The sequence below is a fragment of the Necator americanus genome, chromosome X (genome assembly GCF_031761385.1).
Source record: "Necator americanus strain Aroian chromosome X, whole genome shotgun sequence".
Lineage (NCBI taxonomy): Eukaryota > Metazoa > Nematoda > Chromadorea > Rhabditida > Ancylostomatidae > Necator > Necator americanus.
The window spans coordinates 4,452,573-4,474,864 of record NC_087376.1 but is presented as its reverse complement, the minus strand read 5'-3'; the positions used below and the strand labels follow the sequence as shown (position 1 = coordinate 4,474,864).

The window sequence follows — 22,292 nt, the reverse complement described above, 5'->3', positions numbered from 1 at the left end:
AAGAGCCATTCCCCTCTCTTCCATAGAATATTCTCAAAACATTGAAGCCAGGAAAGAGCTGGTTGCTTTTTTTTCTAACTCTTTCTAAACAATACTAAAGGATACATTTTTAAAAATAGAAAATATAGTTTGTATAATTACTGCAAAAACTAACTGAGATGATGGGATATCATATAAATATGTCTACAATGTACTTCAAACCGATATTCGTATCGAATCGAGAGTGAAAGGAAGAGGAATTACCGGCTGAACTCAATAAAGAGGTCGAAAATTTTTCAGGAAAATTTCCGAGTGAATCGATCACTAATTAACTCAAATTACTGCTGAACATAATGGAAAAAATTACTGGAACTTATTCTAAAGATATAGTTTGTATTTTTGAAATTTTGAAAAACTAGCTTAATTAAATAAGATTAGGCTGAAAGATAATTTATAAGTTTTTCAGAAACCTAGAACTTTGATAAATTTGTGTTTCACTTCTTCCACATCTGGAAAATGTTCCTTTTCATTCCCTGATTTCCTAATGGTAAGAAATTCTCGACGGGAATTTCTCAGGATCAGTGTACTACTGTGGATTGCTTATGAGAGGACTGCTGCTCCTTTACCGATGCAAAAGTGGAGACTACGGATACGACTCATCGGTCTACAGTCCGTAGTTATCCTAGAGGATTTACTGACCTGAGGGTATAACCCAAGGGGACGAGAATAGATGTGTCCATAATAAAGAATGAACATGAGGATGAGGTCATGGCACCTCACTCATTTCCATGGGTTCATTTACAAACTCTACTAACTTTTCTGGATTATAGATACGAAATCTCCTTAATGTATTAATAGTACTTAAAATATGTATTCGGATGCTGCTTATTTTCCAGAAAGCCACAATAATCCTCTCTCCTTTCTACCAATTTCCTTTGGTTGAGCTATTTTCGAAAAAAAAAAGAATTTTCTTACCTCTAACAATCAATTCAATGTCAACGTCCAAACTTCCAGCTTTATGCTGAGCAACACAATGATACGTTCCGGCATGATCGACAGTCGAATTATCGATGACAAGCTAAAAATCCACGTTATTCAGGAAAATCGTACGAATGAAAGACGCAACTCACCAAATTACCACTCTCAGACACTTCAACACCTCTGATATTTTCGCCAGGATTCAAAATTCGTCCTCCAACTACCCAATTTACAGTCGGTGCAGGATGTCCACTTACAGGACATCCTAATTCAACACGTTGACCTTCGAATACGGTCACTTTTCGTTTATACAGGCTTTCGTCAACGTTTAGAGGAACTGAAAAAGAGTTCATTCGACGAATATTCGAGTCGAATGTCGAATTATTCGAATCAAGAAAGCTTTACCGATAACTTCAACGTCGAATGTTTTGCTACTTTCTCCAGCTAGATTACGTGCAACACATTTGTATACACCAGCGTCCGTAGTACGTGCCTAAAAACGTGCGCAAATTTTCAGAAAGAAATCGATATCGATTGCATGGACCTATTTATTGTTGTGTATGAGGAATCATTCGATATTCCTAGAAAATTAAAAAATTAAAATTAACTTATTAAAAAAACAAAAATTAATTAAAGCAAATTGAATTATAATTATTATTTGTTTCTGGATTTAATAAAACATAAAATAAACTGTACTGTGTAAATAAACACCTGATAAGTTTATTCATAGAAGATCCCCTAAAATTCATCTTTGCAAACGTATTTTAATTAACCATTCCAAAATATTGCTATTTCCTAAAGAACCGAAAAAAGTGAAGCATAACATCCAAAATTATGGACAACCATTGATGAGTCCTAGGAAATCCTCTTTTCGGCAAGAAAAAAAAAGCTTTAAGAGCCCGTAAAATGGATAAAATAGGCAGTATTCGCAAACTCCTTCCAGATTCTGGATCTGGTCGTATTCGAGATAATCATTACCAGTTAAAGACCCTAAAAATTACTGCTTTAAGCACATATTCCCCCTTAAAATAGTAAAAACACGCAAAAGCCATCAGTTCTATAGTGAAAAATCATAATTTCTGGAAAGAAAAAAGCTCCACATTTCTCAAATACAATCACTTGTGGATATATAACATTCAAAGACAAAGAGTTAAATCCAGAACTTCACAGGAGAAACGTCAGTAAACTGCAACATTGCTGTTCGAGCAATTCCACCTTAATCACTCCAACAAACGTGCACATGTCAGAAATGTTTGATGCCTGGGAAACTTCCAGGAAACACCCAGAACCCAAATCCTCACGGTTATAACAAGTAAATATATATATATATATATGTCTTAGAAAAAAAAGAATGAAAAACTATATTTAATCCCATATATTCACCTACATGGTTATATCATAGCTATACTTTTTTTTAAACTTAAAACCCGTAGAATAAAAATATGTTACTGTGAATTAAAATGGATGTGAGTAATTTCCTGGAATAATGATTTTCTAGTACTCAAATGTTTGTAAAGGATAAAACGGTTGCCTAAAATCACATCAATTATAGTGCCTTAACAATAAAAAAGAATTTTTAAAACGACAATAAATTTTGAAACGCCCATGACTGATATCCTATGCATAAAGCGAATATCGGATCAAAATCATCCGAAACAATTAATTATTGATTAGATGTAAAAAAGGATACCTTGATAACATGTAGTCTTCGTTTATCCTCCGATAAAATCACATTTGGATCACCATCGGACATTACCGTATCGTCAAGGTACCATGTGATCTAAAAATATAACCTTCAATAGATGAATATGGATCAAAGACTATGTACATAGACGAATCCACAAACCGTTGGCAAAGGTGTACTAAATACAGGACAATAGAGACTGAAAGGTTGATGAATTTTCACGGATTCGATAACGACACTGTCCTGATCCGGGATATCAGGTGGCACTAAAATATGATCAACACCATAGTAGTATCCAGGAAGATTAATCAATAATTGTATAAAATCCTCACCAATAACGCTAAGACGAATAACTTTTTCTGTTTTTCCAGCTGGATTCGATGCTTTACAGGTGTAAAAAGCGGCATCTTCCTTACTAACTGCTTGTATAATTAGTGTACCGCCTAAATTATAGTATTGAACTCTTCCAGAACAACCTTGGATTCTTTATTACCGACCGTTCACCGATACACCAGGTGTGGATTCGGTAATCGGAACACCACGTCTTGTCCATTGAATTTCTGCAGGTGGGCTTGCCTCGACATGGCATCGGATCTCTACCTGAAATATTTTTATTTTAGAGAATTCTCTCCATACAGTAGACTGGGTTACTGTAAAACTACTGTAGTGTAACTGTAACTTACCAAATCACCTTCCACGGAAGTATAATTGCTTATTGTTGCCGGAAGAATAACAGGTGGTTCTGCAGCAAGAGAAAATTAGAAAATAAAATTAATTAGCTAATAACGAAATAATTCAAATAATAAAAAGAGATTATTTTCTGGAAAATTCTTATCCCTAACCTTGTACAACTACAGTAGTTACACGGCTATCGCTTCCAACAGCGTTAGTCACTTCACAAGTATACTGACCACCATGGCTTGTCTAAAATTACCTTCATTTGCTGCAACATTGAACACGTATACGGATGAGTGCAATTCCGGATGTGTTCCATAAAACGAAAATTGAAAAAAAAAATTCCTACATAGTAAGTTGTAAATTTTTATGCGTTCTGATTAGTATAAAACACATTTTTCCCGAATTCTCCATCTAAAATAGCGTAGAGTACAGTCAGATAAGCATCCTTGTTCATTCGAAGACTCAACTCTTCCAGAGTTTAATATATTTTTTTTTCAATAATTTTTGCCAAATTTTAAGAAATGAATCCCACAATTCACAGACAAAACTCATAATGCGATATCTGCCAAAATACTTTTTGACAAGTTTTTTTTCAATAATAATTTTATTATTTTATTATTTTATTATTTATCATTTTACTTGTCATTATTATTCATCTCTTATTTAGTTTTTAATATCCAGAACAATTTTAAAACTCGTTTCTCTTAAAGTTCCTCATTAAATCACAATCTAAAGTAAGAAATGTTGAAAAAAATACTTCAACACGCAAAAATATCTCAATTTTCACAATTTTCTCAACTATTATTGGGATGCTTGAAACTATTTTCGGAAATGCATGGAACAATTTTAAAAAATAGATGTAAAAATGTAATGAGGCAAAATATACCTGGGTATTCATGATCCTAAGGGTCCCAGCAGAGTCAATATTAGTAATATCCTTATCTTCTTGACCAATCTAAAGCTTTTTACAATTATAATATTTTTTTTCAACAGTTTTTTTTTTCCAAAAATCTCCTCCTCACCTGGATACCATCTTTTTTCCATATCCTCTCAGGTTCTGGTGTTCCTCTAGCTTTACAAGGAATTTCCAATGTTAAACCTCGTACAACGTCAATTGTTCCTGGTGTTTCAGAGACAATTTGTGGTTTTTCGTGGACCTAAAGATATGCGAATTAAACTCAAAGTTTTCCCATATAATCTTATTTTAATAAATATTAAACAGATAACACTATTAATATTCATTCATACTTATAAAAAAACAGGATTACCAAAAGAAAAAAAAAGCGATGGCATTATTATTACAACGTCAACTTTGCGGATCATATATTGACTTTTCAAGGTTCTGGAGGTTCTATAGGGAAAAAGCATGGATTATTGGTGTTGAAATTCACCAGGAAAAAGTGATAATCGCGGAATTTTCTGTCCGTAAATGTAATGAATTATTAATTTGCAGGAATTCCGGAATAGTAAAATTTTCCTCGTAAAATTATCTTTTTTCCTTGAGAAAAGATTTTCTTTCATTCTTCATTTCTCCTAAGATCATCTTTCTTCTGGAAAAAATAGTCATCCATCCATCAACCATCACTGATACCACTCTAAAGTGGGAGGCACTGTTCTTTTTTTAAAGGATAACTCCGAATCCCGACACACAAAAAAGAGAAAGTCGTGGCTATTCCTGGGGCAAATTGCGCCACCGGCTTTCGAATTGTATCACTGGAAGAATATCCAGAAAAAGATGTTAACCTCAAGACTGTAAGTGATAGAATCGTCTCCAGCAAGATTTGATACAAGGCATGTGTAATGTCCAGTGTTATCCAGTTGAACGAATGGTAAAATTAGTGCACCTTCTTCGGTCAGTTCATGCTGTAATTGAATAAAATAGTAAAATAAATTTACAAAAAAAAGGAAAAAAACAAGGTAGTGTGAGTGAAAACAGCAAAAAAGCCAAAAATAATGTACTTGAATAGGAATCGTATCCATATTTTGCCCCTCATAACTCCATATTCGAATCGGTGGTGGTATAGCACGTGCTGGACACGGTAATGATACGGTTTCATTGACAAGAACAATTTTGCTGATTGTCTACAAGAATTTCAGGATAGACGTGATCAAAAATACATGGATAGAAGCAAAGACAGCGATAAAAATAAGAAAAGAAAAATACATGAAAGAAATTTCTGCTAAGTACAGTACTCACCTGACCACTACCGTCAATAATAGGTGCTGTATGTACTGTTAGGGTGACTACCCGTTCATCTTCTCCAGCTTCATTTGATGCAACACATTTCAGTTGACCTCTGAGGGAAAATTAACCTCAAATTATTTCTACTAAAAACAGGAAGCATCCAATAATTTACCTATGGATTTCTTCCGCATCTTCTATCGTTAAAGCGCCATTCTCGTCAACATAACCACCTTCAAACGGTTCACCATTGAGATACCTGGAAAATTTATTATTTACAAGTGAAATTTACAAAGAAAATTTACAAGTAATCGTTTCTCGATTTTTATTCTTAATATCGATCTGACCATTTAATTTCTGGCATTGGATCCATATAAACGTCACAAGGAATTGTCACAGGTGTACCCTGGATTAGATTGAACGAGCTTTGACCAGGCGATATCACCGGAACAGCTATGACGCTCACGTACGTTGACTGAAAGAAGTACAAATTTAAAACAAAATTAGGTAAATTCATGTCAACAAAAAATAAAATCAATCAATAAAAACTCCTCTTTTCTCATTTGATCTCCTTTTTTAGAGAAAATTCCATTTATCTGATATGTACCATAACGTTCGGTAAGGTTAGAAATAAAATTTAAAAAAAATTAAAATTGTACTGTTCATGGAAAAATAAATAAAAGCTTACAGTTGGTGGGAAAGATGTTTAAATAATGTAATTTATGAAATGTAAGATTCCCTTTTTTTCTACCATCGCCCCTATGAACCCGAGTAAGTGGTCGTAAATAAACCGAAAACAATAAATAAATATATAAATAAATGTGACAAATGAAAACAGACGAAAGTAGTTCTGCAACAGGTGAATTTTGGAAAGAAAAAAATGAAGTCAAATTGAAAAAAATCCCCACAAAAATGTGCAAAATTACGTCCAGCAGAATAGTGGACTTAATCCAAAGTTATTGTGGAGAGGGTAACTTTCAAAGCATTTTTTCTTCAAATGCTTAAAACTAACCTTTGATTTTCACTAAAAATGTACCACATAATAGGGAACTTCCCGTAATCCCTACTTTCTACTAAAAAAAACGCCTGTTTCAATCTGTTTTTTCCCAAATTTTCAGGATATCTCAATAGTACCTGTTCAGTTTCACCAGCCGGATTCATTGCAGTACATGTATACGTTCCTGCACTTGCTTTATCGGCGTTGATAATGACCAGAGTGTTATCTTGCTGCAAAATTTTTATTAATATTCTTTTTCTTAGCATTGATTTTTTTTTTATGAAAAAAAAATCCTCCGAACAATTAATCCTTTGACGACAGCGCGGCTAACCGATGAACAGAACACTTTTCTACTGTTATTTTCAACAATTTTCTAATTTTTTTCTTCGGAAGATTTTTGTACTTAATGGATCTATTATTTTCGAATAATATTTCACACAAGATGGACCAAATGGAGAATGAAAACATGGACCGTGGCAGAAAAGCGCGCTGTCGTCAATGGGTTAAAAATATCATTGGATCATTGGCGCATACCGTAATGGTGTAATCCTTAGAATTGACACTTATAGGTCTTCCGTCAAGACTCCATGTAACTGCTGGTGTTGGAGTGCCTCGTACACGACAAGGCAATTCCATACTTTGTCCTTCACGTACACTTAGTTCAGCTGGTGGTTCAAGTTCATCCAGGATGAACTCTGGCTTCTCTGAACACATACGGACATGCCACACAACACAGAAAGACAACTCAGAGGTGATGTGAGGATATTGCACGCTTTGTGTGATTAGAGAGAGAGGGAGGGAGGGAGGGAGGGAGGGAGAAAGAGAAAGAAAGAGAGGTATATAGAGTTGTATGGGTGATGGGAGCTGTGTTAGCCGCCTACACCAGGTATGATATATTGGTAATATGGTTACGGTATCGGTATAGTGTGGAAAAGCTCCAGGCATGCTCTCCGACCGTTCCGATTCAGCGTTGTAGAACGTTTCATCGCCGTTTTTTTTTGTTGCTCTTCTTTAATCACACGAAGCATGCAATCATGCTTTTACAGAGGGATGGATATGGAAACGTCATGGATTGATGGATAACATACTGATTAGCTGTACATTCACATTCAGTGTTGCATTGCCTGCTGGTGATATTGCTGCACACGTGTAACGTCCTTCATCTGCTGGATTTCCGTTACGAAGAAGAAGTGATGAACCACCGCCTTCGATCTAAAATTTGTAAAAAAAAAATAAAATGCAAAAAAAAAATCAGAAATTCTATCTACCAAATAAAGCTACATTGTTTGTTCATGTCCTCAAAACCACCTCATTAAATAATCAATAATTGACTACTGTATTATTACTATTATTATTATTATTATTATTGCAAGTAAATTGTTATCATTATTGATATTATGATTCGCGTTGTTATCATTGATAATGTTATTATTGCTATTATTATTTTTATTTTTATTATTACTATTATTATTATTAAATTGTCAACATAAGTAAGTTAATAAACTATGTTTATTGTTGTTATTATTATCGGTATTATAGCTGGTATTATTATTGATTAGATTATTATTAATACTGCTATTATTATTGTTATTATTATTATTATTACTATCACCATTGTAGTTTCACATTTGCTGAGCGCAATCCCAATTTTTTCTGGATCCTTGTTGAAAAAACCTTTTTTTTGGAGAAAATTCAAAACTGCTTAAGACATTAAAAAAAATGATATTAAAAAAATCCAGAAAAATTCCTTGAGTTAAACAAACGATTTCCTTGGGTTAAAGTTAAACAAATGCAAGAAACCATCAGTATTAAAATAAAACAAAACATTTACTGTAAAAAAATAAATAAAAATAAACTTACAATGAGTGATGAGCTGGGTTCAACCGGTACCCCATCCTTGAACCATTTAATATCAGGTTTCGGTGTTCCAAGTACAACAACACAAGAAAGACGTAGATCCTCGCCCTCAATTAGTTGTTCCTCAGGTGGGACGTGACCCAATACGGGGGATACTGTAAAACGATGTAAATTAGGCATACTTCTCATGATAAAAACCAAAAAAAAAATATCGTATTATCCACAATACCCAGTCCTATAATCATCACCATAGTCGTTTTTGATTGTTGACCGTATTCGTTCTTTGCTATACAAGTGAAACGTGTTTGATCCTCGAGTTGAGCATCTGGAAGAGCACAAATAAACATGTAAACCAGAATTAAATAAATAAATAAACAAACATAAGTAAAACATTCAAACTAACTAGTAATTAGTAGATTTCCATCAGGTAATATAGTATATCGTGAATGGTCAATAGATTCGAGTGGGACCCCGTCACGTTGCCAACTGATCGTTGGCGGTGGATGACCAACCGCTCTGCATTGAAGAGTAGCCTAGAAGAAAATCAATAAATAGATCATATTCTTAATATTTTGAATATTAAAAGAAATACTGTAGTGATCAATAATATATTAAAATCATAACAAACTTGTCTCTCAATGTTCACTCGTACAGTTTCCGGTGATGGAACAATCGAAGGCATACCTTAACGTATGAAATGAAGAAATAAATAATCATAACGAATAAATTATCTAATTTATTATCATTTATTATTAATAGTGATTTTATCAAATATTACTATTGATATTATAAAATTAAATAATTGAACAAACAGTTAAATAGTTTACTATAATTAATATTATTAAACTATTTTAGAAAATTCCAAAGTCTCACTTCCTACAGCAACTTTCACAACTCCAATATCTCTTCCAGCAATATTTTCGGCAACACATGAATAAGATCCAGCATCTGTATCCTGAGCACCCTGAAACCATTTGATTTTCTTCCTAAAAATCTCCCATCAAAAGTCAATTTAAGCGAAAACAAGGAAATAAACAAGAAAGAACAAAAATAAACAAGAAAAAAGAGGACGCACGGCTATACTTAGATGAGCTCCATTGACAGTCATATACTCATTACTATTCTGTAATAACTCTCTTCCATTTCTGAACCATTGAATTTTTGGTGGTGGTGTTCCTTCGAGGACCTAAATCATTAAAATTCCAGAAAAAAATCAGAAGGGTGTCGAGCTATTCTCTCCGGAAACGTACAATGCAATCAAAAGATATGCTGTCTCCTCTTCCGATCATTGTTTTGCTTTGTTTCAGCTCAACACGTGGAGCAACTTAAAAATAATTTTAAAAATACAAATAAAACACACAAATTCTTATTTTTCGAAAAAATAAAAATAATCCAAATGTCCCAAAATAAAGTTTTTGTGGATTTTCTACTTCCTGGATCTACAATACCTGCTACGTAGACGGTAGCGGAATCGGCATGAGTTCCAGCTGCCGAAACAGCACGACATTCATAGACACCAACATCTCTTGGTGATGGATCACGAACGATCAAATCATCTAAATAGGATAATAAATAAGCAAAAATTGTATATAGATCCTTACAAAAAATGTGTACCGCTTACTTTTAAACGTTATATAGTATTTATGATCCGGATGAATTCGTCGACCGTTGTAGAACCAATGTGGTTGCGGTTTCGGATCACCGTCAACATAACAGGAGATATTAAATGTTGTTCGTGGGACAAAGTAGAGTGTTGTTGGTGATACAGCTGCTTTGGGTAGCTCAAGGACCTAAATATACAAATCCACAAAATTTTACGGATGATATTTGAAAAGAAGCTCAACAGGTTCTAATAAATAATAAAAAATAACAGATAAATAACAAATAATGACAATTAATAAAATGTGCCCATCACCTTTGTCATGTATATGTACTCATTCAAAAAATAAGTAAAAATTAATTTAAAAAAACCGTCTATGCATATTTGTCAGGTCTAGAATTGTACTGATTGTACTTTAATTTCATTTTTCGTTAAGAGTACTTACTTTCATTCTTCGTTAGGATTCACTACTTTTACTTTGTTCCAGATAAAGTTGCAATTCCTAGGTCGACATGCAACAAAAAATGAAATTGAAACTCCAAATAAAGTTACAAATCCTATGAGTCCCCTTAGGCATGGGATTTTAACGTGGGACGTTCGCATGATGGTACAGGAAAGGAAATTCGAACAATCAAACAAGTTTAGTTTCCTAATGAGATTCCATCCATCCAAGTTACCTGTTTTGAGGGATTTTTAACGCATTACATGTCCATTTATGAATAGATATCCACAAAGACGTAACGGCATAAAACTGCCTTTCATTACCGAAAATTTGGGGAGACGCTGGGGTTTCCAGCTGTTTTAAAGACAGCATGTGACGAATCTGATGTGGTGAAGGAATCCACGGAAAAAGCTATCGATGGGGCTGAAGATTGCGGGATCTGGGATGGTTCCGCTCATTTCTCCCTGATCGTCGCAAAAAATGACTCAGAAGGCATGGTTTTCCAGGACGACTTCAGTTGCAGCCCCCCACCCTTGTGCACGCGTCGCATCTACGTGCGAGCAGTCAAAGATCAATGATGTCTTCTTACCAGTCTATTCAAGTAAAACCAATGAATAGGCTGCTGAGGGGACCGAAACGTGTGCATAGAGGAGCGTTCTAACGTACCTCGTAGGAACTAAAGCGGATTTCACGCCGTTTCTTTACGACGATCAGAGAGAGATGAGCGGAACCACCCGGGTTCCCGCAATCTACAAGCCCATTTATAGCTTTTTCTACTGATTCCCTCAGCTCGTGGGATTCGTGTTACGCTGCTTCTTCCTTTTCTTTTGAAAGTTATCTTTCCAAGTTCGATAGGGGTCTAACATTAAGGAGTTATTTATGTTCGAGGTGTTACGCACAAAGCTGTACAATTCCAAAAGAGAAAAGAAAGGGATGTTTGGATACTTCCCTCGCGTTAATGTTGAAACTGAAACGTCTCAAATTGTTAAACAAACACTGTAACCGATTTCTCGCTATCCTGACATATACAGAATTTTTTTTTAATTCTGAAGGCTCGAGAACAGTAACAGTATTCACATAGGAGTGATCTCAAAGAAAAGTAAAGAGATTGAGAGAAAGAGAAGAGATAAAGGGAAATATAGGGGTTTGAAGATTCGGAAAAACAGGCTCTCTTACATCAAATTTTGTAAAGTTATTCCAGTTAATACAGAAAAACTGCCAAATTTCGTTTGAAAAAATAAATAAAAGGGTCAGCAATGAAAAAATTGGCCGCACAGTTCGGGTCACAGAAAAAGTATTTTAGGAGATTAGAAATACTTTTTACAAGGATTATGCGGACTTTTTTGACGTAAACCGTATACCTTGAGTACTGTACTCTGACTTGTCATTCCTCCAGTATTTCGAGCCTGACACTCGTATGCACCGGCATCAGCACGAGATGTTTGATGGATTCGAAGTGTACCATTTGGATATACCATCTACGATAAAGGGATTTTTTAGAAAAACAAGAAAAATAGAACAAAAAAAAAACATCTACAGTAACCACTTACAGTATTCACACTGTTTAAAACAGTCACTCCATAACGTAACCATCTGATTTCTACTTTACTGGATGATTGAGTCTGACAATGAAGAAACGCTGGATGACCTAACGGTGTAGAGGTATTCGTGAGTCCAGTAATCAGAGGAGGTGATTCTGTAAAAACACAAATATTCTCTAAATAGCGTAGATTAAATTTAATGTTATTTTCGATGTTACCCGCAAAAAAAAAACTCCAGAACTTTTGCTGCAGGTGTCTGGAATTTGAGGATTTAGAGATTAGTTAAAGATCTACTGAAATAAGGCGGGAGAATGGAGAAACTAAAGTCTTCCCTCCCTTCTACTAATTTTTTAGACATATTCGAAATTTGAGAAGACTAAAAGAAAAAGAAAGAAAAAGAAAAGACAGAGGCAGAAAAAGAAGAAAAAAAAAGAACGAGGATCGAATGAACTTTGAGAAGAAATCAATGCACGAAATTGACACTAATACAGATCCAGAGATCACAGCCAGCATATCACCATTGATCTACGATAATCAAAGAACTAGCAAATCAGAATCGAAAAGTCCAGAAAATTCTAGGGTAGGATGCGATGAATCCAAGAAGTTTTATTCCAGTAACATTGAGTTCATCAATGTATATTTGAGTTACACAGAAGCAAATAAACACTAAAAAGGAAATATATTCAAAAGAAAAAATGGAAGGATCCGGAAATCCAGGAAGATAGTGCTGTGAGAGTATGATTAGAAGCGAAAGCAGAGAAGTTTTGAAGATTTTTTTTTTCACGTTTTCATCCCTAGCTTTGTTTTACTTTTCTTCACACTTTTTTACCGTCATTTCTATTTAAATAATTTGGCAAAACGGTTAAAAACTGATATAAACATTCTTATACTTTATTTAAAGAAAATATCGCAGTGGTTTCCTTATTTTTAAGGGATTATCCCATCGTTACAGTACGATTGTAGTGAGTGCAGCAGTAAAATCAATTATTTTGATCTCATCAATGATTAAATTTTTGAGGCGGACAATTTTGAGCAACGGGAAGACTTTATGGATTCCCAAGAATCCATCAACGCCACTTATTTTTTACTAATACCTAATAATCTATTTAATAATATTTTTACTAATAATTTTGCTTTTATTTACGATGCTATCACCTTCAGTAACTTTTAAAATCACTTGGTCCTTCTAGCGCAATCCCGCATATTTCTGACGTATTGCTAATTATTTTAATTTTAGACGTACTGATCAATATCTATGTATGTGCATATAAAATCCAGAAAACAACGTTTAACATACCTCGAGTGTCCAAGAATGTCTTCACAGTATGATTTCCATTTTCGCTGACAACAACACAAAAATATTCTCCACGATCTCTCAACGTTACTTCCGGCAAAGTCCAAATCGCAGTGTCAGTCATCCTGTGAATAGGAGTAGAATATTGGAAAAAAATATTCGAAAAACAAAAACGAATTTTAGATGTTAGTGGGTAATTTCCTAGATTAGAAGAAGAATATGAATACGGTCCCTTACTGGTAAAATAATGGTCCTCCAATACGTTCGCTACCTTTCATCCAATACAATGTAAACGGAGATGCACTTTCGATGGTACAAGTAAGATTAGCGTCCTGAAAATTACAAGAAATTTTCGATTCAGGATCAAAAATCAGGAGAATGGATGACAACTATGTAGGTTGGATTTAACATTCAAAATTGGCTTTCTATTCGTATATGCGCTCGAGAGTAATCCAGTTATCTTCAAGTTTTCACACCATGAACTTATGGCAAACCCAGGTCAATGAACCTACAGTATTGCAGGGATGCGGGACGAGTTTTTGCAAAAGTCTGGATGCAAAATGTGAAATGAAAAACGAAAGTAAACTACAAGAAATTTGTGTAGGAATACTAAGAATATCAAGTAAAAAGAAAAGAGAATGGAAGAAAACTTTTCTGGACTAAATATAGAGCATCCAACACCTGTAAAAAGTCATAAGACATACGATTTATTATAATTTTCTGTAGAATTTCTACGGAAAAATGACGATGCTCGAAAATCGATTCGACACTGATCTTACTTGCTTTATCAAACTAAGGATATCCTAAGCAAAGTGGGAATCATAAGGATTTTTATACGTAGTGGATTTTCCTACTAGGTACCCTCACCCAAGGATAATTTATAACGCATATAAACACTTCTAGTACCTAGATACTGAAAGTAAAAGGGGTGAAAGTAAAAGGGTCAGGAATAATAAAATAACTGATCCTGGAAACACAGATCTCAGGCTATGTAAACGAAGTTATCGGAAATTCGTCGTAAGCGATCAAACTTGGTTCAATATTGAGGATTTTCTAAGAATTCCGGATGAAATGATTTGACATTAGTCTGTTCTGAAGTGTTCGCAGAGTTATATGGATGCAAATGACACATGTATACGATACTGAAGATTACTGTCATCAATACATGTTCGTATAAAGCAGAGGCCTGGATTATTAATGTATCCTGAACCCGTATCCAATAAAATTCTCCCAGTTGGATAAGCGGAGAAGGATAGAGGGAAAATCTTCCTGGGTTCGGTATGTAGCTATCCAGTAGAAATTTGTCCGAGGATAAACACATCACGCGATGGAATTACGTTCCCAGTCGTTTTTGCCCTGGAATTGATCCGGTGGCAAACGCCTAGGTCCCGCAGCGAAGTGCCGTCGCACCGCGCCAAATAACATTCCAAAGCACGATTCGAAAAAGAAGTCGCCCGCAGATTCGTTTCCAATGAATTTATCCTCCGAGGACAAATATACTGGATACGGGACCTTATAATGGTACTATTCACAAACCGTTGTAGCAAATGCTGTCGTTGTGGGACTCATATAAGCACGTGGTCCTCCAACATTAACACTTCCAATAGCGGTGGGAGCAATACGTTGAAATTCATAATCCTGAAAAACTATGCCACTTATGTGAAGTCTTTTTTTACTGTTCTGGATAACTCCTCCGATCAAAATAACTCACATCCTCATCAACACCTTTAACTCGTACGAAAAAGAGACCCTTAGGTGGAATAAAAGGACCAACAAAATACATCGAAGGATTATTTCTATGTGGTGAAGCAGCATTTGTGTAAAGTGTGTTACCTACAAAGAAGTAAAGTAAAAAATTAGACAAATTGTTCAAAAAAAAAACTCGATAAATACCGTACCAAAGTAGTCCAGAAGCGAAATTTCACTGGTCGTTCCGGGTGGTATTAAGCCTGTCATATTTACAAGTAAATAGGTGTTCTGATTGGAAACTGGCCTAGGACGTGCCTAAAATAATTTAATTTTAATTAAAATTGGGTAATTTCTATAGGATAGAATCCAACTATTACCAATTCAATCCGATCCAGAGGTCTTGTTGCAAATCCGTATTTAAAATCAATAGTACCATGACCAAAAATTCGAATCGTATGCTTCAGACGAGAATTCGTGATCACCTTAAAGACACATGTTATCCAAGAGTTTTCAGGATAATACACATAATTCATAAATTCTACCTGCCAATTTCCAGGTTGTGGATCTTTGAGACGAATTAATTTCACATTTTTCAGATCAATTGTACCTCCTTCCTTACTGTAGACATTTTTGTCAACAGGTCTTCCTTTAATAACGATATTTATATTATTATCTTACAAGACATCTGTTTAGTATTCTCCTTTAACCTCAATTAAATGGTTGTATTTGTGATAGGGGACAAATGTTGGTCCAAGAAAGAAAATCAAGAAAACGTGGATTTTCGATCAATCGATAAAAAGTGCAATATTAGCGGCAACACGCCTGGATTTATGTTCATTTACATCAATCGACATTCACCGACATCAATGTATTGTGTCATTTGCCATCTTTTTTTTTCATCATTCCTCTTTTTATAGGATTTTTTTCTCGCTACTTCTTGTGAACACTTACCAAAACATCATTTTTCAGTACTTTGAATGAGCAGTTCTTTTTTCATCCCATCGCGATGTAAAAAGATATAAATATTTTTTTATATCTTTAGAAATAAAATTTGCTATTACATCGCTCAAAATATGGATTGAAGTTTCTCCAACTTTTTCTAAAAATTGAAAATTCCTTTGTATTCCCATCACATTTGGCCATTGCAAAGTGAATAAAAAAATAATAGTAAAAATAGTAAGCTGAGACTATCTAAAAAAAAGAGAGGTGAAGAGAAGAATAGAGGGAGAGTCCGAGAAAAACATGGAATCAGTAGCTCCTTAAGAAGATGTCGCTGTGCAGAATAGAATGCTATGTGAGTGATTCATAATCCTTGTTTTTATTCTTTCGAAAAAATTCAGAGAAGTCTTCCCTCAAATTAGAACTCCAGGGTTAAAATATGGAAATTTTAAACATCCATGGAATACGAAAAAACTTAGTGCCGATCTTAAAAAAATCTTAAAAAATGTCACTGCATATTGGGGAAAGAAACAGCATTTCTAGAAAACACAGAACAAGGAATCCATAAAACACAGTATTTTTAGAAAGAGATAGGAAATTGTGGAAATTTAAACGAATCAAGAAATACTATGTTAGTTTATTGAAGGATGTCATCTTTGTTCTATAATTAATTTCATATTTTTTATTTATTTTGCAGGAAAAAATTCTAGCACCTTCTGACTGATTATCATTTACCAAGCAAGCTTTTCAATTGTATTCTTTTCTTCAACAATTCCATTTACTTCGAATTTTAGTAGAAAATAGAGGATAAATTCCACAGAACCTGTTGGATCCTTAAGTGTGATATCCAGAACTTCCTCATCATCCTTATCACCAGACAATGATAACGTTAGTTCAGTCATGTGTTCATCAACTGGCACATTTCGCACCACTGTTCCACCTCGTTCACGAACCTCGTATAGCACGTGCACCTATCGAACGAAAACGTGTTATGGGCCCGCCGTCTCGCTTCAAATATCAACCATTATTCAAACCTTTTTCTGTTTTACAGCATGTCGTACGTACTCGAGCACGGTTGAAACATCACTCTTTTCTAGATGAAACACCTAGAAAAAAAATACTACAAATATTTCAAAAATTACAAGTAATATTATATAATAATCATCCACCTGCCCAAATGATGCTGCTGCAATTTTTTCATATACACGAAATCCTGGATGAGTCCTATTTCCACAATCACCAGTCATCACAAATACTACCTTAAATTATTCTCAAGATTTTTTTCCATTAATCAACCTAATATTTGTTGATTTACAATTATGTTCAAAAAATTATTTAGTAATTTATAATTTAATTACATTTCCTCATGTTTCCTACACAAAAAAAAAACTCCAGACATTTTAGTCCGTCATGAAGTTTCATACTACTGAAGCTTTTAACATTCAAAATATTGATACTAATAAAAATTACATATGTAATCAAGAAGCCATTTGACGACAAATACCCAAATATTAAACAGTTAAACAGTTATGATACTTTTGAGTACCCTTCCTGACATCACATGGGCAATTCAGCTACGGTACATACTCAAAATATTCTTATTGAAAAATAAATATATGGAAAAACTACGTTTTAGGACGGATCTGAATGCATCAAATCCTGGTTCTTCAGGAAAATTGAAGCGATCTTGCAAATTTCACTTTGTTCACAAGTACGTGGCAATTGTAAATAATACTCAGGTGGCTATGATCTCAAAAATTTTGATTTAAAAAGAAAATGACTATTAGAAAGAAAAGAATTGTTGGAATGATTATTATATATAATTATTGGTCCATTACAAGTAAAATTAGAGTAAAAATATTAATAAATAAAAACCTACAGAACTCTGTTTTTCCTGGATCATGTTCAATACGGTATCCTCGAGATCGTAATCCTTGGATCGTGCATCAGTGAAGACGTAGATGAATGATGAAGGTAGTGAGATCTCCAGCGCTTTTTGGATACCTAGAAAAGTTAGAGTTCAAGCAATTATTTCGTTTTTGCTGGTTTTTTTTTTTACTTTGCAGATGGGCACTGAGTAAATAAAGCTAAAAATACGATACAGTGTTTTTCAAGGATATCAAATGTGTTTATGTAGGTTACGTTGACGAAATTTTAGCAAAAACTGATCCTGTCTTTATTTCTTTCTTCTTTTTTTTTGATTGCTCGTTGCATAACCAATTTGATATTACTACGTGTTTTCAAAATCCTGAAATATAAGCATGAGAGCAGTTTTCGCTCTCAATACTTTTTCCATTGTTTATTATTTATTTTCTAGTTTTTTATCCTGTACTGCCTGTAACCTCAAAATGAAGCAACTTTTCAATTGATTTTGATCATTTACAATAATTCCAGAATTTTTCTACTATAAATACTGAGTAAACGAGTTTTACAGATAAATAATTCTGGAATTTCTTAAATTCGAAGGTGTTTTCCAGATATCCATCAAATACGCATAGAAGGCAAAAGTTGGAATTTCTGAGAAATCGGATAGAATCACCCCACGCTTTCCTTTTTGTCAAATGGCAAAAAAAAGAACGGAACTGTCAATCCACAGTTATTACCTAATCACCGCTTAAGAAAATCCAGCAGTGATCTACCTCCGGAAAAAAAAAACAAAACACATATTCACATGAACATTTTCGTTCGAGAAAACTTTTCTTTTAGATATTCTGTTAATCTTTCTAATTCGTGATAGCTTGCGATAGCCAGCTGTCTCTGTCACTGGGTTTACATCCACAACTTTCGAGCGCTATCTGAATACTCCGAAGAGGGTATCGTGTTTCAATGCTCGGATGCCGCTCCACGACCTCGAACGGTCGGTCCTTACATCACAACAGCGTACGCTAAAATCATCCGAAATCGCTTACAGATTCGCCGATGAAATCATCGAATCGTGCCGACGTTATTACATCGCAGCGATTTCATATTGCATATACATATATGAAAATTAGAATGCGATATCGCTCCACCGTGACGACCACTATTCATCAATAGAATTAGATCGAAAATTATGAATTCTTTAACATGCCGAAACCATCATCATTCCATAGAAAATTTGTGGATTAATGAAAATCTTACCGGTGAGAGTTTTTTCTGGACAATCACCACCACCATGTACGTATACCTTTCCTAATTGACGCATAAAATAGGCAGCATCAGTAGTGTTGATGATTTCGCCCAAATCTGTAAATATTACTATTATTATTATTTTATTGTTGAAATTGACTTATTTATTGGAGAGAAAAAAAATAGTATAGTAGTAGTATATAAAAATAATTTAGTAGTAGTAGAAAAAATAGTATAGTAGTGGTAATAGAAAAATAGTATTTCTTTTGCATATTTTAAGATCTAAAATTTTCATCAATTGTATTTTCGATCGTGGACTCATGTGATTAACGTCCATAAATCAAGTCCTCGAAGAGAGTCGACAGTGTAACTGAGAAAGCGCGTTGATTAGCGAAAATTTGCAGCTATGACTAAGCCAAAAGATTTTTATAACATGAATTTTTACTCTACACACTTAGTACAAAAATCATAAGGATATGATCCATGTGAGCACAAAGAACTACATTCATACCAAGGATAATAATGAATCCAAAGTTCACCTCAAAACAGTTGTTTACGTTTTTTTTTCTGATCGTATACTTTGAGCAACATTCTTACGTTTAATGGGCTCGATCACCGTTGTTGCAGATTTTCACACTAGTTGATGGATGAAACCAGGAGAAAGAGTGATTGATATGTATAGAGAGGTTTGCTGCGGTAAGTCGTAGCGATAAAACATGGATTCGAAATGTTTTACTGGATAATTTGGTCCATTACTGAATCATGAAACATTAACCATGATAAAGCTACATTCCTATCCTTCAAACAATTTCTGGAAGTCGCAATAATAAAAACCGAGTCAAGCAGTAAGAGGTGATAATTTTTCGAATGAGAAATTTTAAAAAATTACCGCAAAAATGCGAGTAATCAAATATAAGTACATGATATTTTTTTCTGTAACTAAAAAAGAGACGCAAACATTCCCGAAATGGATAAATGAATGGATGCTGGCGGACAGCGCTGGAATTCGAGTTAAATCCACATTAATTTTGTCCTGTAGCCCCAACGCTAAGAACTGACAATTGTTACACGTTTCAGGATATAGGACTATGGAGCTGGTATAGTTTTTTTTTAATGTAGATCATCTATTATATTATTTAGAAGTGTATATAAGATAGGATAATGGTGAAATGACTCCAGAAAAAATTCAACAATACTTACATGGATCATGAAAAGGTACCATAATGTAGTTGTAAATAAGTTTCTCTCGTTGTTGCATTACTGTCTGGAAGATTTTCCTTGCACCTTCTCGTACTTGTACAAGATCATCGAACATTGATCCAGTAATATCGAAAACGAATGTTAGCGAACTTTTTCCAGCCGTATCATCTACCGGTTGTGAACGTTGACCACCACCGGTTGATGCAGCTCCACCAACGCATGCTGCTAAGCACAGCAGCAGCCTTAGTGGAAACATACACCTAAAAAAATTGATCTAACTATATTTACCGTACTTCTTCAAAGTAGTAAATAAGGCAGTAAAGCATGAAAATGAAGTGTAACATAAAGTGTAACATAATACCAGTACACACACACACACATCCAAAGCTACGAGACTAAAGGAACAATAACACTGATGAAGGATGTCCAAGGAATCCATAAGCTTCAACAGACTATAAAATTTAAAAACAGCTTCTCGACGCTGAGAGGAGATGTTGAGCGCTGCACAAATCTCTCATTAATAACTATGGATCCGATGCCAGAGGTAGGTGTGACTCTCATCGATTCGAGGTGATCGTCAATCAAGCATGACACCACTCTTCCGGAGAAATAGCTGAACTGTTTCAGAGAGACAGTATGAAATAGTCGCATATGTAATGTAATTTTATTATATACTTCATTTCATAGTACTATGGATTTCACAAAATAATTACTGGTTGAAATATTGAGGAAATCCTGCCCGTTAAAGTTTGATTGGTTTTTAGTGAGGTGAGCGGAAAAAAATGTGGAGGTTTGCCGAATTTTCACCTCATATGTGAACTCTACAAAAATGAAAAGAGGAAATGAAAAATACCCGAACTGTCTGTGAATCTAGGAAATAATTGTGGAGAGGAAGTGAACTTCTACTAGTGATCAATGAAAGAAATGCACCCGTGCAGGAGAGATTCTGGATTGGTCACTCATTCCCTCACTCACTCTCTCTGTCCTTCTCTCTCTCCATCCCCAAGTGGGCGGGAAATGTGACGACTGCCCTGAACACCACGAACAACAGAACAACTCTATTGCTTCGAATTTCTCTGAAAGAAACCATATGGAATCGAAAAACGATCATGTGACATAGTAGAAACATCCAGAAAATGTTGGATTAGAGACTAAAAACAACGTAAAATGAAGAGAAAAATCGACAATCACTGATATCTTACTGCATGCGATTCTAGAATTAACCATTAGAGTAGGATACACCTCACATATAAGGGAAAAGGAAAACGAATAAAATCAATTTTTAAAAAGTGAAATTCAATTACGAAAGCACGCAGTATTTCCCAGCATCTCTATCACTCTCTCTCAATCCATGGAAGTTTCTCCACTTCAATGAAACAAGGACTACGAAAAACCTATGGAATATGGACAAAAGAAGGACGAGAAAATTCATTCGAAAAAATTCGTAAAAATTTAAAAAATTACGTTAACGATAAGAAGAACAAAATTTAAAAGGAAATAACCACAATAAACACAGTATTAAAAGACGCCTGAAGCTATTCTGACTTAACTCATTAAGGGATAGTTAAGAAGGATATTTAGAGGATATTTAAAGGATATTTAATGATAGATATGAAGAGAATTAAAGGTATTTTTCCGGTAAGAAGGACATATGACATATATTGTAGCGTGCAACTTGTGAACTGCTAACAATATATAAAATTTCATACGAGTGCACCAATTCATAAATCGTCATCGTGTGTCCATAAATATAAATTTCAAGGAAGAAAAAAGTAGTTGTATATTGGAAATTAGTGTACTAATATTATAGCACTCCGAAAAAAAATATTAAGTTTTATTTGTGGTACCCATACACCATCAAATATTAGTATTTTCACCTATCTACTAAGAGTAATAATGATTTAGTAACAATTTGAAGCATTTAAGAAAATATTTGTAAGTAATTAATTGAGGAAATAGGACAAAGAAAAATAATTTCCATGTATGTACTTTCATTCTACGACGATTGAAATCTTTCTATGTCAAAAGATCCTATGTTTAAATTTAAAAATATTGCAAATCTATCGATAATTCTTTATTTCCGTCAGATCTACAGGAAAAAAAAATAAAGAAAATACAATTTTC

The 22,292-nt window shown here is 34.3% G+C and overlaps 1 protein-coding gene across 2 annotated transcripts in view; it reads right to left on the bottom strand.

Moving 5' to 3' along the window:
• Positions 1-20,424, bottom strand: part of RB195_021467 (uncharacterized protein) — a gene marked incomplete at both ends in the record, with an annotated part of 92,230 nt that extends 71,806 nt beyond the window's left edge. The window contains 44 exons of one of the 2 annotated variants that reach the window (XM_064208211.1): positions 746-798; positions 955-1,057; positions 1,110-1,294; positions 1,363-1,450; positions 2,648-2,737; positions 2,804-2,907; positions 2,974-3,084; positions 3,139-3,241; positions 3,325-3,383; positions 3,484-3,565; positions 4,206-4,274; positions 4,342-4,476; positions 5,063-5,182; positions 5,279-5,401; positions 5,517-5,616; positions 5,677-5,760; positions 5,849-5,976; positions 6,636-6,728; positions 7,033-7,202; positions 7,587-7,710; positions 8,359-8,510; positions 8,585-8,680; positions 8,759-8,888; positions 8,984-9,039; positions 9,229-9,319; positions 9,431-9,541; positions 9,606-9,679; positions 9,804-9,911; positions 9,977-10,145; positions 11,759-11,875; positions 11,948-12,093; positions 13,236-13,357; positions 13,470-13,564; positions 14,769-14,870; positions 14,944-15,065; positions 15,131-15,236; positions 15,299-15,403; positions 15,464-15,567; positions 16,684-16,831; positions 16,895-16,966; positions 17,030-17,119; positions 17,740-17,864; positions 18,981-19,085; positions 20,169-20,424. In XM_064208211.1, coding sequence (XP_064064093.1) covers positions 746-798; positions 955-1,057; positions 1,110-1,294; positions 1,363-1,450; positions 2,648-2,737; positions 2,804-2,907; positions 2,974-3,084; positions 3,139-3,241; positions 3,325-3,383; positions 3,484-3,565; positions 4,206-4,274; positions 4,342-4,476; positions 5,063-5,182; positions 5,279-5,401; positions 5,517-5,616; positions 5,677-5,760; positions 5,849-5,976; positions 6,636-6,728; positions 7,033-7,202; positions 7,587-7,710; positions 8,359-8,510; positions 8,585-8,680; positions 8,759-8,888; positions 8,984-9,039; positions 9,229-9,319; positions 9,431-9,541; positions 9,606-9,679; positions 9,804-9,911; positions 9,977-10,145; positions 11,759-11,875; positions 11,948-12,093; positions 13,236-13,357; positions 13,470-13,564; positions 14,769-14,870; positions 14,944-15,065; positions 15,131-15,236; positions 15,299-15,403; positions 15,464-15,567; positions 16,684-16,831; positions 16,895-16,966; positions 17,030-17,119; positions 17,740-17,864; positions 18,981-19,085; positions 20,169-20,424 — 4,926 coding nt within the window. Of the gene's footprint in view, positions 1-745; positions 799-954; positions 1,058-1,109; positions 1,295-1,362; positions 1,451-2,647; positions 2,738-2,803; positions 2,908-2,973; positions 3,085-3,138; positions 3,242-3,324; positions 3,384-3,483; positions 3,566-4,205; positions 4,275-4,341; positions 4,477-5,062; positions 5,183-5,278; positions 5,402-5,516; positions 5,617-5,676; positions 5,761-5,848; positions 5,977-6,635; positions 6,729-7,032; positions 7,203-7,586; positions 7,711-8,358; positions 8,511-8,584; positions 8,681-8,758; positions 8,889-8,983; positions 9,040-9,228; positions 9,320-9,430; positions 9,542-9,605; positions 9,680-9,803; positions 9,912-9,976; positions 10,146-11,758; positions 11,876-11,947; positions 12,094-13,235; positions 13,358-13,469; positions 13,565-14,768; positions 14,871-14,943; positions 15,066-15,130; positions 15,237-15,298; positions 15,404-15,463; positions 15,568-16,683; positions 16,832-16,894; positions 16,967-17,029; positions 17,120-17,739; positions 17,865-18,980; positions 19,086-20,168 lie in introns of those variants that run through there. The other variant, XM_064208215.1, reaches the window with a different exon arrangement.
• Positions 20,425-22,292: the final 1,868 nt, after the last annotated feature.